This window comes from Podarcis muralis, chromosome 9 (genome assembly GCF_964188315.1).
Source record: "Podarcis muralis chromosome 9, rPodMur119.hap1.1, whole genome shotgun sequence".
Classification (NCBI taxonomy): Eukaryota; Metazoa; Chordata; class Lepidosauria; order Squamata; family Lacertidae; genus Podarcis; species Podarcis muralis.
This window is the reverse complement of record NC_135663.1, coordinates 717,071-728,441: the sequence shown is the minus strand read 5'-3', so window position 1 is coordinate 728,441 and position 11,371 is coordinate 717,071. Positions and strand designations below refer to the sequence as shown.

The 11,371-nt window shown below is 56.4% G+C and overlaps 2 protein-coding genes and 3 non-coding genes across 14 annotated transcripts in view; all 5 read right to left on the bottom strand.

The window, feature by feature from the left end:
* Positions 1 to 25: 25 nt before the first annotated feature.
* NOP56 (NOP56 ribonucleoprotein) lies at positions 26 to 5,644 on the bottom strand. Its single transcript, XM_028744566.2, has 12 exons — positions 5,411 to 5,644; positions 5,226 to 5,315; positions 4,577 to 4,691; positions 4,321 to 4,482; positions 3,989 to 4,187; positions 2,903 to 3,090; positions 2,430 to 2,581; positions 1,921 to 2,021; positions 1,466 to 1,614; positions 1,101 to 1,210; positions 753 to 890; positions 26 to 624 (listed from the first exon to the last, which is right to left on the bottom strand). The coding sequence occupies exons 1-12, from the start codon at positions 5,411 to 5,413 to the stop codon at positions 415 to 417; spliced, it is 1,617 nt and encodes a 538-aa protein (XP_028600399.2). The 5' UTR covers positions 5,414 to 5,644; the 3' UTR covers positions 26 to 414.
* On the bottom strand, positions 968 to 1,040 carry LOC114604798 (small nucleolar RNA SNORD57). The gene has a single exon (XR_003708436.2). It is a non-coding gene; the product is annotated as a small nucleolar RNA SNORD57 (small nucleolar RNA).
* LOC114604799 (small nucleolar RNA SNORD56) lies at positions 1,337 to 1,407 on the bottom strand. Its single transcript, XR_003708437.1, has one exon. It is a non-coding gene; the product is annotated as a small nucleolar RNA SNORD56 (small nucleolar RNA).
* LOC114604801 (small nucleolar RNA SNORA51) lies at positions 3,204 to 3,344 on the bottom strand. Its single transcript, XR_003708439.1, has one exon. It is a non-coding gene; the product is annotated as a small nucleolar RNA SNORA51 (small nucleolar RNA).
* A 2,544-nt stretch (positions 5,645 to 8,188) lies between the features above and the next one.
* Positions 8,189 to 11,371, bottom strand: part of DCTN1 (dynactin subunit 1) — a 73,052-nt gene continuing 69,869 nt past the window's right edge. For all 10 annotated transcript variants that reach the window (XM_077933673.1, XM_028744576.2, XM_077933670.1 and 7 more), the window contains 5 exons: positions 11,093 to 11,226; positions 9,863 to 10,052; positions 9,666 to 9,742; positions 9,216 to 9,305; positions 8,189 to 9,118 (listed from right to left, as the gene is read on the bottom strand). In XM_077933673.1, the coding sequence (XP_077789799.1) occupies positions 8,981 to 9,118; positions 9,216 to 9,305; positions 9,666 to 9,742; positions 9,863 to 10,052; positions 11,093 to 11,226 (629 nt within the window). In that variant the 3' untranslated portion in view covers positions 8,189 to 8,980. The remainder of the gene's footprint in view (positions 9,119 to 9,215; positions 9,306 to 9,665; positions 9,743 to 9,862; positions 10,053 to 11,092; positions 11,227 to 11,371) is intronic.

Below are 11,371 nucleotides of genomic sequence, written 5' to 3'. Positions count from 1 at the left end.
CTAACAGAAAACCCAAAGGCAAAGCTGCTATAAAAAGACAGTAATTTTATTGTTAGCTGGTTAAGTACATGAAATGTCCAGGTGGAACTTGCTGAATGGACGTCTCCTGAGAGGGGCTTCGGCTGCAAGCCACAGAACACCCTCCCCTCCTCCCCCTTGTAGAAGCCAGCCTGGCTCACTCTCTCTCCTTCCCACTCAGAGCTCTAAGCCCTTCTGCCGCCAAGAAAGGGACAGGAAACGGATCCTGGGCTGCCATTCTGCCCATGGGAGGCCCAACCGTGGCTACATTCAGTTGTCACAAAAGTACTGGGCAGAGAGCAAAGAGCCCAGAAGCCAGTTTTTAAAGAAACCCTCAGTGGACCTTAAGTCTCAGGCTGGCCATGTTGGACGGGATTTTGCCGCTCGTCCTGCCCACTAGTCCTCCTCCTCCTCCTCGTCTTCCTCCATTCTGGCCTTTTTCTTCTTTGTCTTTTTCCCCTTTGGGTGGGGCGTCTCCACAAGGCCCAGCTTCTTCTTCTTTTTGGGGGAGACCTCTTCCTCCTCCAGGCCGTTCTCAGACGGCTCCACGTCCTCCTCTTCCTGGTGCTTTCGCTTTTTCTTTTTCTTGGGCGTGACATCATTTTCCTGAGATTAATTTATAGGGGAGAGAGAAGAGAATGGAGGATGCGCACAGCTCTGTCTATCACAGACCCTCAGCTCCTGCTATGCCCAACCCTACAACCAACCGCCGGCTCCCCAAAGGGGCTTCTCACCTCAGCTGTCGTCTCGAGTGTGGAGTTCTCCATTTCCTCTGCGGCCTCCAGGGCTTCCAGCCGCTTCTTCTCTCGCTTCTTTTTCTTCTTCTCTTTCTTCAACAGCTTCTTCTTCATTTCGGCAGCCACCTCTGTGGCCTGGGAATGCGGAGAGAGAGAAAGTGGTCAGCACCAGCACACGCACCCTCAGTTGTTTGCAGCAGCAGCAAAAGGCTGAATCAGACTCATTAAATCAGCTTTTGCCTCCACCGGTGGATAGGTCAGGCTTAGGTCATTTCATCACATCCAGCGACTGCTATGGGGCAGCCCCTCTGCCCTCCCACCCCGGCTCCACAGCCCATTGCCCACCTCCTTCATGACGTCAAGGTTCTTGCGTGGAGGCTCCCCCGTCTCGTAGAAGGCCAGGCGCTCCTCCACCTGCTCTCGAAGCTTGTCTCCAAAGACGCAGGTCGGGGTCTCTGCAAAAAAACACAGACAGGAATGCGTGACTCCGAGGGCACCTGCTCTACATGGCCACAACCCAGAGAAGGGCGGCAGTACGTCACCCACTCTCCCCTCCACCCCACGGCCACCCCCAGCAAGCTTCGCTCAGCCTTGATGCGTCACCATTCACTGGGTGAAATGCTGTTGACGAAAAATGTAACCATCATAGCAAAGCTGCTTGGCCGCTTGTCCAGCTCCATACAGAGATAGGCCAGGCCCTGACTCCTCACCTGAGAAGCAGTCAATGCGGGATGCAATTGTGCACTTGTTGGCCAGGTAGCGGGAGATCCGGCCCTTGTTCTTGGCAGCTGCTCGGCCAATGAAAGTGGAGTGGAAGATCAAGCCATATTTGGGGGTGTTTCCCCGAGTCTTCAAGGCTCTGCGGGAAAGAGGGGGCAAGGTTCACCAAGACAATTGGCAGAGGAAGAGAATCACCTCGAGACCCACAAATTAAGCCTCCAACACACCAACCGCGGCTTGTCTCCCTCCTCCCAGCTGTGTCCAACCATCGCAGGCCAAGCCTGAAATAGCTAACCTACCGGATGGAGGGGAAAGGGAATGGCCCGGGTGACCGCTCAGAGGCTGGGGGCCAGCCCATCACACATGCGGCCAATGGGACTTGACCAGCACATCAAGCCCAGCACCCCAGGAGCCTGCCATCACTGCGGCCGCCCTGCAGCTGTACCTGAAGAGAGCCTTCTCTGCACCCAGGATCTGCACTGTGGAAGCTGGATACTTGGCCAGGTTGGTCAGGCTGCCAGCGTGGGAGATGAGGCGGGCGCCCACCTGCGGGGAAAGGAGACAGGCAAGGCAATCATGTGGCGCAGCCGCCTCAGAGAGCAGCAGCCAGACCCACAATTGTGCCCAGGAGACAAATTGCTTCCCAGGCTGCGCAAGGGGCTCGGGGTTTGCTGAGCCCCAAACAGGAAGGTAGAAAAGTCCGAAGCATCCACCTGCACTAGTGGCCCAAACCATGGGAGCTGCCCTAGGCCTTGCTCAGCAACCAGCTAACGTTGCATATGCAAAACGTTACAATGCTTAAAACTCCACTCCGGCACAGATCAGCAGTGAGAGGGTGTCAGCACAAGAGCTCAGTGGATTGACAGATTCACATTGCACATCATATCTGTAGCCAGTGAGAATGGGACGGACGGACAGGGGGTTCCTCTCTCTACACACACGGCAGCCACTTACCACTTCTCCAATCAGAGCTGAGAGGCTGGGAGCCACCTGGCTCATCTTGGAGCGCAGATACTCCTGCAGGCCTTTGCGATACTCGGAGAGAGAGATGACGCGGCTGGAGAAGCTCTCGATGTTGATGAGGTCAATGGGAGAGATATCCATCCCTGTAGGGAGGAGGGAGGCACATCAGAACACAGAGGAGGCAGAAAGGAGAACCGGGCCACACTCCTAACCTCCCTCCGCAGTGCAGCTTCTCTTAAAAAGCGGGCCCTTGTTAACAGCAGCCTAAAAAGGATCCGGATGAAGTTATTACAAATTGTTGCATGCATCAAATTTAAAACAAAGGAACTGAAAACGGACATTAGCACCAGAAAGACTCAAGACCAAGTAGATGAGCTGCTTGAAATAAAAAAACTGTGCAAGAGCCGCGGTTCAGCACCTTTGTTCACCTGGCATACCCAAGGCCCCACCCCGCCCCTACTGACCCATGGATGAGCGGGAGGCCTCCAGGATAGCCTGAGCCTTGGCACTGTCCATGACGATTTCTTCCAAGGCCTCCAGGCTCTCCTCACTCAGCTCCTTCCGGTTCCCAATGAGCTTGGTGAGGCGGCAGTAGGTGTAGTTGTCACTCACGATCTTGATCAGCTCAGGGAAATGATATCCGTACCACTCTCTGCCAGGGGGAAGAGGAGGCACAGTCAGGACAGAGCACCCACAGCCTCTCCAAGCAGAGTGTTACCCGGCTCCAAGTTTAGAAAAGGCTCCGGGATCTTGGGTGTGTGGTTTTTTTGTACCCGTACTAACAATACAGCTCAGGGGAAAGTCGGCCTGGCTGTGGTGTATACGCAGGGCTATCGATTCTCTATCTCCCGTTTCTATACAGTCAGCATGTGTGGTGACGCTGCCTGTGGTAAGCATAGGGAGACTGTGAGGAAGAATCAGAATCATAGAGTTGGAAGAGACCCCAAGGGCCATCGAGTCCAACCCCCTGCCAAGCAGGAAACACCATCAGAGCACTCCTGACATATGGTTGTCAAGCCTCTGCTTAAAGACCTCCAAAGAAGGAGACTCCACCACACTCCTTGGCAGCCAATTCCACTGTCAAACAGCTCTTACTGTCAGGAAGTTCTTCCTAATGTTTAGGTGGAATCTTCTTTCTTGTAGTTTGGATCCATTGCTCCGTGTCCGCTTCTCTGGAGCAGCAGAAAACAACCTTTCTCCCTCCTCTATGTGACATCCTTTTATATATTTGAACATGGCTATCATATCACCCCTTAACCTCCTCTTCTCCAGGCTAAACATGCCCAGCTCCCTTAGCCGTTCCTCATAAGGCATCGTTTCCAGACCTTTGACCATTTTGGTTGCCCTCCTCTGGACACGTTCCAGTTTGTCAGTGTCCTTCTTGAACTGTGGTGCCCAGAACTGGACACAGTACTCCAGGTGAGGTCTGACCAGAGCAGAATACAGTGGCACTATACTTCCCTTGATCTAGATGCTATACTCCTATTGATGCAGCCCAGAAGGATCCACTTTGGCCAGAACATCTCTCAAAAGCACCAGAGACCCCTCACCTGACCCGCATGGAGAAGGTATTAATGTCCTTGTCTAGCTGATCCAAGAGGCTGATGGACTGGATGATCATGTTATCCACCCGGTTCACGTTGAACTTCACTTTGGCCCGAGAGTAGCTATGCCCCAGTCCCAGCTGAGCCTTGGAGGCGGACTGCGCTGTCAGACCTTTGATCAAACTGTGGAAATGCAACCGGATACCTGGGCGGAGGGAGAAGACAGAAGAAAGGGGGTTCAGCCCTGCCAAGCGCTGGCAGAGAAACACTCTCCAAACACCTCATCCTTCTACAGAAAACAGTTCTTCCCATTCCTGTTGCCCTTTCCACAGACTTACCTCGGGTGATCTCAGCCACGACACCTCCAGCCTGGCACTGGAAGCCCAGCTCTTCCTGGATGGCAGCCCCGATTTTAGCATCGCTGACCCCCACAACGACCTTCTTCTTTTTGGCCGGCAAGTTCGTCTCGAGGAGAAGACGGAGATCCTCATGGAGGATCCCTGGACCGGGCAAGAGAAAGACAAGACTCAGTGGGGCGTCTTACGGAACAGAGCAGAATCTGAGCCAAGAGGAAGGAATCTGGGCGCTGCTCACCTTCGGAGATGGCATTGATGTTTTCCAAGGCACTCTGGGCAGACTTGAAGGGGGAAAAGGCCACGAGTTTGACCACCGTGAGGAACTTGCCGAGATTCAGGACGCTCTCCTCCACCTGCAGAACCGCCAAGAGCACATGGCCTGCTTTTGCCCTGCACTGAATCAATCCACGATGCCTCCTCCTCCCCCCCAAGACCAAGATGGCGGGAGCAGCCACGTGCTTTGGGATGGTGGAATTTTGTTGCTGGGGGCGAGATCGCTCTAATCTATGCAAATCTATGCCAAAACCTACCGAATATTCCTCTTTACTGGTGCAAGTGAACAAAAAGGGGCCGTGCGTGCAGATCCCATCGAAGAAAGCCATATGGAGGGGGGGGGGGGAAACCTATTGAAACCCACCGCCGCGCGGCCCTCCCTCTGATCCCGCCGGGCCTACTCGCGAGTTGTTCTCCCGTGGCCGCAAAGGCCTCCCCGCTGGGCCCTGGCCAGGCGCACGTGTCTTTCCCCCGGGCGCTCAGAGTCCACACGTGGCATCATCCGAGTCAGAGGATTGACAGATTCCGACGGAGGGTCATCAGGGCGCCCCGGGGGGGGGTATGCGGCCCCCCCAAGGCCCGGCCCGGCCCCCCTGCCCTCCCCCCTCGCTCACCTGGGGCAGCAGCAGAGCCACCTCCTCCACCTGCCGGAGGGCGAAGAGCGCGTAGCCGGCCGCGTGCTCGAAGAGGACGTGAAGGAGGACCTGCGCGGGGGGGGAAGGAGACGCGCCGTCAGTCAAGTCCGACCCGAGGGAGACCCGCGCCCGCCCCCCCCCCCCGGCTCCCTCCCGCTCCTCACCATGGCGCCGCCGCCGCCGCCGCCTCCTCCGCGTCTCTCGCCCGACTGGGCCGCGCAGGCCTCGCGCTCCGGAAGGACGTCGAGGGCCCACCGGACCCGCCCCTTCCGCTTCCCCTCCCCGCCCCTCCGCGAGGCCCGCCAATGGGAAGGCGAGGAGGCGGCGGCGGTCGTGCGCTCGGCCAATGGGAGGCGGCGGCAGGTCCCGCCCCTTCCTCTCAAGGGCGGCCTCCTCGACGTCCATCAGTCCACGAGGTTCGGACTCGGCGCAGGCGCGGCAGGAGGCGCCGCTCGCAGGGCTGGAAGGCGGGGCTGGGAGGGACCCCCAAAGGTCATCTAGACCAACCCCCTCCAAGGCGGGGGCGCAAGCAGCGCCAGGAGGGCGCCCCGAAGGAGCCCCCCAACTGGCAGGCCGAGGCGGGTTCAGCGAAGCCTTGTATCTCCAGTCCGTTGGGCTGCATCGTATTCTCCGGAGGGGCCTGATCCCCGGGGCTCCTCCGAGGGGCTGGATGCCCCCGGGAGACACGAGGCGTGCGCTCGGCCAGAGGCGCATCAGGCTTGGCGCCCGCAGTTAGTTGCCACTCGCCGCCACCCTTCTCCATTGGCAAAGTCCTTGTTCTTTGCAGGTGCTCAGGCGCTTTGCAACTACATTCCAGACGCAGGAGCAGTGGCGTAGCGTGGGTTGTCAGCACCCGGGGCAAGGCAAGTAATTTGCGCCCCCTAACCAGGTAGGGGCAGAGAGCTGCGAGTGCGAGCGCCCCCTCAGATGTTGCACCCGGTTCGGCCGGCCCCCCCTGAACCCCCCACGCTACGCCACTGCGCAGGAGGTTAATGGCCGGTGTAATAAAAAAATTAAGGTCTTGTTTAGTCGTGTCCTCCTCTTCGTGACCCCCTGGACCAGAGCACGCCAGGCACTCCTGTCTCCCACTGCCTCCCAGTTTGGTCAAACTCACGCTGGTCGCTTTGAGAACACTGTCCCACCATCTCGTCCTCTGTCGTCCCCTTCTCCTTGTGCCCTCCATCTTCCCCAGCATCAGGGTCTTTTCCAGGGAGTCTTCTATATATAATAAATGTTCATAAATGTACCAACCAGGCAGGTACATGGATATGTGGACCACATGTCTGGAGCAGCACAGGAAGACAGTCCTGAAACCATTTTGACTCCCCAGCTGACCAAATGTTTTCTCTGCAAGGAGGGAGGGGGTGAGGAATTGGGAAATCGCCATCTCAAAGGAACGGGCAGACTACCAGGAAAGTCAATCAGAAAAGGCATTATCAGAGAAACTGGCAGACAGGAAAAACAACAGCATTCAAATTTCTGTTGTAGACCACCTTTTCTATGATGTAGGTTTGATGTTTGTGGGGGGCGGATTGAGCTACACCCCTTCTGTGATGTATGTATGATGTATGGAGGGGTGGTCTTGAGCTCCAGGGCAAGAAATTTAAATGTCTATATAAGGGCTGGCACACCTTTGTTCTGGGTTCCTCCTCCTTTCCTTCTTGTGAGGGGAGCACCCTGTTGCAACAGATCAATAAAGATCAGGCTTATGAGCTGCTTTGCTTCTCAATATTCTCTGCTTGGCCTCTGTTATTTTCTCCTGCCGATGGAGAACCTACAAAGGACTCTCTAAAGGGCTCTTGTACACCCCCCATAAGGGAAGAAGGGCAGATTTTGTTTACAACACCGGGAAACCAAAGGGAGCTTTGTGAGCCCTTATGGTGGCTGAGAGACGTCTGCTTTGAGCCTCTCACTGCCTTGGCTGCACCTGAAGCCATTTCATGTGGATACCTCTTTGGGCATCTGGGAGATTTATATCAAGTTACATTTATATCAAGTTACATGACGCGGGTGGTGCTGTGGGTAAAAGCCTCAGCGCCTAGGGCTTGCCGATCGAAAGGTCGGCGGTTCGAATCCCCCCGGCGGGGTGCGCTCCTGTTGCTCGGTCCCAGTGCCTGCCAACCTAGCAGTTCGAAAGCACCTTCGGGTGCAAGTAGATAAATAGGGACCGCTTACTGGCGGGAAGGTAAACGGCGTTTCCGTGCGCTGCGCTGGTGCTGGTTGCCGGAGCAGCTTCGTCACGCTGGCCACATGACCCGGAAGTGTCTCCGGACAGCGCTGGCCCCCGGCCTCTTGAGTGAGATGGGCGCACAACCCTAGAGTCTGTCAAAACTGGCCCGTACGGGCAGGGGTACCGGTACCTTTACCTTACATGTTCAATGAGGGACGTGGGTGGCGCTGCGGGTTAAACCAGAGCCTAGGACTTGCTGATCAGAAGGTCGGCGGTTTCTAATCCCCGCGACGGGGTGAGCTCCCGTTGCTCGGTCCCTGCTCCTGCCAACCTTGCAATTCGAAAGCACGTCATAGTGCAAGTAGATAAATAGGTACCACTCTGGCGGGAAGGTAAACGGCGTTTCCGTGCGCTACTCTGGTTCTCCAGAAGCGGCTTAGCCATGCTGGCCACATGACCCAGAAGTTGTGCGCCGGCTCCCTCGGCCAATAAAGCGAGATGAGCGCCGCAACACCAGAGTCGGTCACAACTGGACCTAATGGTCAGGGGTCCCTTTACCTTTACCTTACATGTTCAATGTAATATTTGTGCACCAATGGCCACTGGGTAGTTTACTGTTATTTGGTACTATTTGTACATTATTATTACTCTACTTTCCCCCTTTAATTTTATTTCATTTCCCCATTTTTCCTTGTTAAATTTGGAAAATACAAGAAGTTATTTTCAAAGGCCCCTCTAACTCATATGAGTAACGATGTCACACAGTGCAAGCTTGGTTTAAGAGTTCAGTTTATTTATCTCAAGAGCTCCGAGGAATCAACGTGCAAGAAGGTTTCTGCCTCAAAGTGCTTGTGGATCTCCAGGCTCCAAATGGCTCCTCGCCCCCAAGTATCCCAACACCACAGAAGCCCACAGAAGTCAGCAGAGGAAGAGAAGAGCACTTAGGGGCTGTGGCCAGAGGGGTGGAGCTGCAAGATGAAGTGTGCAGAGAGAGACCTCCAACACCCTTAACCAAGTGCCCCAGTAAGGCCAGGAAGACCCAGAGGGTAGGGGAAGAGACACCCCTTGCCATGCTTGGGCCGTCTGGGGCTGCACCCAGAAGCAGAAGGAGGGAAGCTGAAGGTGCTGATGAAACAGGTAAAGGGCATGGATCTGGCGATGGCATTCCCTCCATCTTCCCCATCTGGCAGGTGGCGAGCAGGGTGCCTCCCCTTCTCCCTTGCTGGCAGGGGGGGCAGTTGCCTGGGAGGGAAAAGCCACAGCACACAGAGAAGCTCTTGGGGCAGAACGGACTGCATCTGAAATTGGAGTAAAGCCTGGCCTGAGAGCCACGAAGGAGCAGTGGCCATCGCTAAGGGAGAGGGTAAGACCAGGGAAGGAGGACAGTGGTCATTGCGGGCAGAGTTGCCTGCCCAGTTTGAGGAGGGCACAGAACAAACACAAGTCGTTCAGAGAGTCGGCAGTGCCAGGAGGGCCTTGCACAAACAAGAGCCTGCATATTTAGTGTGCATCTTGTAGGAGGAGAGGCAGCGGCGGAAGGGGGCGGGGGGGGGGGGAGACCCTCTTAGGAGATGAGGCGGGCGTGGAGCTTGTGCAGCTGCTCAGGCGTCAGGACCAGTTTGTGGACCTGGCCGTGGCCCGGCTGGCAGGGGAAGGTCACTTTGCCAATGTAGACGGTGTCGTCCTTCTGCTCCTCTTTGGCCTGGAGGGGAAAGCAGAGCAGGCGGGAGAGTCAGGGGGGCGGCCCAAGAGGACTCCCTCCCCCCCCCCTGCTTCCCTGCCCAGGCCCAAGCGCTCACCTTGAGGAAGGGGGCTGAGGGGAAGGTGCCAAAGTCGGTCAGGACGTTGGCTCCAGGCTGCTGGAGGACAGTCTCCTTCAGGACTTCATCCTGCAGGAAGGAAGCGCGGTCAGGGCCGTCCAGCCTGAGCCCCCCCTGTATTTCCCTCCCGGCTGCTCAGGAGAGGAAGCCACATAGCCCTGGAACAGCCACCATGCAGCATGCAGCGGCCTTGGGGGGCTCTCACGTCCCCCCCTCCCCTCTCTGAGCAACCTCTGATGTCGCCTCTCCCTTTCTTCCAGGGAACAGGGCCCTGAGCAGCTTATTGCCAGCGAGAGAGACAGAGCCTGCTCTTGGGCACGTTGCCAATGGGCAGAGTCTCTGGTTCGGGCCCCCAGTGCCACTCCCACCCCCTCCACCGTGAAGGGCTCTTGCCCGGGACAGGAGATGACAGCCAGAGGCCTCGGTTACCTTCAGTTTGTCGATGGTTTCGCTCAGTGACTTCAGGCGGGTCATTTGCTCCAGGAGCTGGGCTGCTGGGCTGGTGGCTGCGGGGAGGACAGAGAGACGGAAAAGGCGTTGCTATTGCTGCCCCTCCCCACCCTGCAAGGGCACGCTCCGCAGGGATGGAGAGGCTGAGCTCTGCCGCTGCCCCCTCCCAGGCGCACCTGTCCTCTGCCGCGTGATGTCCACCACCTTGGTGTTGGCGCTCATCTGGTGAAGGGTCTCCAGCAGCTGGCTGGTCTTGCGGTAGAGGGAGCTGGAGACCACCTCCTCCCCTTGCCTATCCTTGGCGAGAGACAGCTTGGGCACCCGCAGCGGGGTCAGCGAGGCCAGCTCCCGCCTCATCTGGGCTCCCTGGAGAGGAGGAGGGGGAGGAATAGAAGGGCTCAAGCCAGCCACTTTGACACACACACACACACACACACACACACACACACACACACACAGTCAAACGAAAAGGGGCACAAGCAACCTCCAGCCCCACCCAAAAAAAGCAGTTGCTCTGGGCAGCTTATTGTATTGATTATGACATGAATTTATATCCTGCCTCCTTCCCAGCCCAGGACTCAAGGTGGCTTACTCATTGAATAAAACAAGCTAAAAACATAGAAAATACATTCATTTAAAAAAAGAACTAAAACACTGACAGAATTAATGTATGATTAAAAGATCCTTTAAAAACAAAGACAATAATAAAAATCTCCTTGGATCTCCAGGAACGGTCAGGAAGAGTCTGTTTCTTTCACGCCTGGCCCCCAAACCAGCCCAGGCATTCCTCACACTCCCTCCACGACAAAGGAGGACAGAACCAGAGATGCAGCCGGTCAAATTGTGCAGGGAGGGGTCGTGAAGCAACATGGAAGAGAGGCGTGTGGAAAGGGAGCTGGGAAGGAGGGAAGGAAGGAAGGAAGGAAGGAAGGAAGGAAGGAAGGAAGGAAGGAAGGAAGGAAGGAAGGAAGGAAGGAAGGAAATAAGTCTCCCTTTGACAGGTCTTCCTTGGTGCCTGGGATTCCTGCATGACATGGGGAGTGTTTTGTTTTTATAATGTATTTTGTGTTTCTGTCTTGTATTTTTATGCTGTGAAGTGCCCAGAGCTCTACAGAGGAAGAGCGGTATACTAATAAATAACAACAGCAGCAACAGCAACAGCAACAATATAATGTCCACAAAGGTGAGGGTGGCTGGGGTCCCACAGCCTGCGGAGAGCAAGAGTGTGGGGCAATGGGGCTCCATCCCAGAGTCTGCTGCTTCTTCTGTCCATTTCAAAGCAGGCATCAGCCTCAGAGACCCCCCTCTGCTCCTCCCCCCCCCCCCCGCCTGCAGGGCTCCTTCCCTCCGGCCAGGGAATGCTGGGCTGGAGCTGCAAGCAGGAAAGCCCCCCCCCCCCCGCTCACCTTGAGGCGGTTGTTCTCGTTCTTGAGATGCTTGATGGACAGCTGCATAGCATCGATCTGCTGGAGGAGGAGAGGGGAGTCCTTGACCTGCACAGGGCCTGAGCCGGCCATCATCACCTGGCCAGCACCCACACCTGCAAAGAGAAGAGCAGCGCTGTCAGAACAAGATGCCCCTGCGCAGCGCATGCCTGGACTGCTCCATGGGGAGCTCACAGAAGGAGCCTCCCACCTGCATCCTGGCACAAGAGGTGCTCTGCCATGGGTCAGGGAAAGGCAGGA

Coding starts and splice junctions, on each gene's coding strand:
- NOP56 (XM_028744566.2), bottom strand. Junction 2,022..2,429: donor CAGCTCTGATTGGAGAAGTG/GTAAGTGGCTGC, acceptor CTTTCCCCGCAG/GTGGGCGCCCGCCTCATCTC. Junction 891..1,100: donor ACCTTGACGTCATGAAGGAG/GTGGGCAATGGG, acceptor CCGCATTCCCAG/GCCACAGAGGTGGCTGCCGA.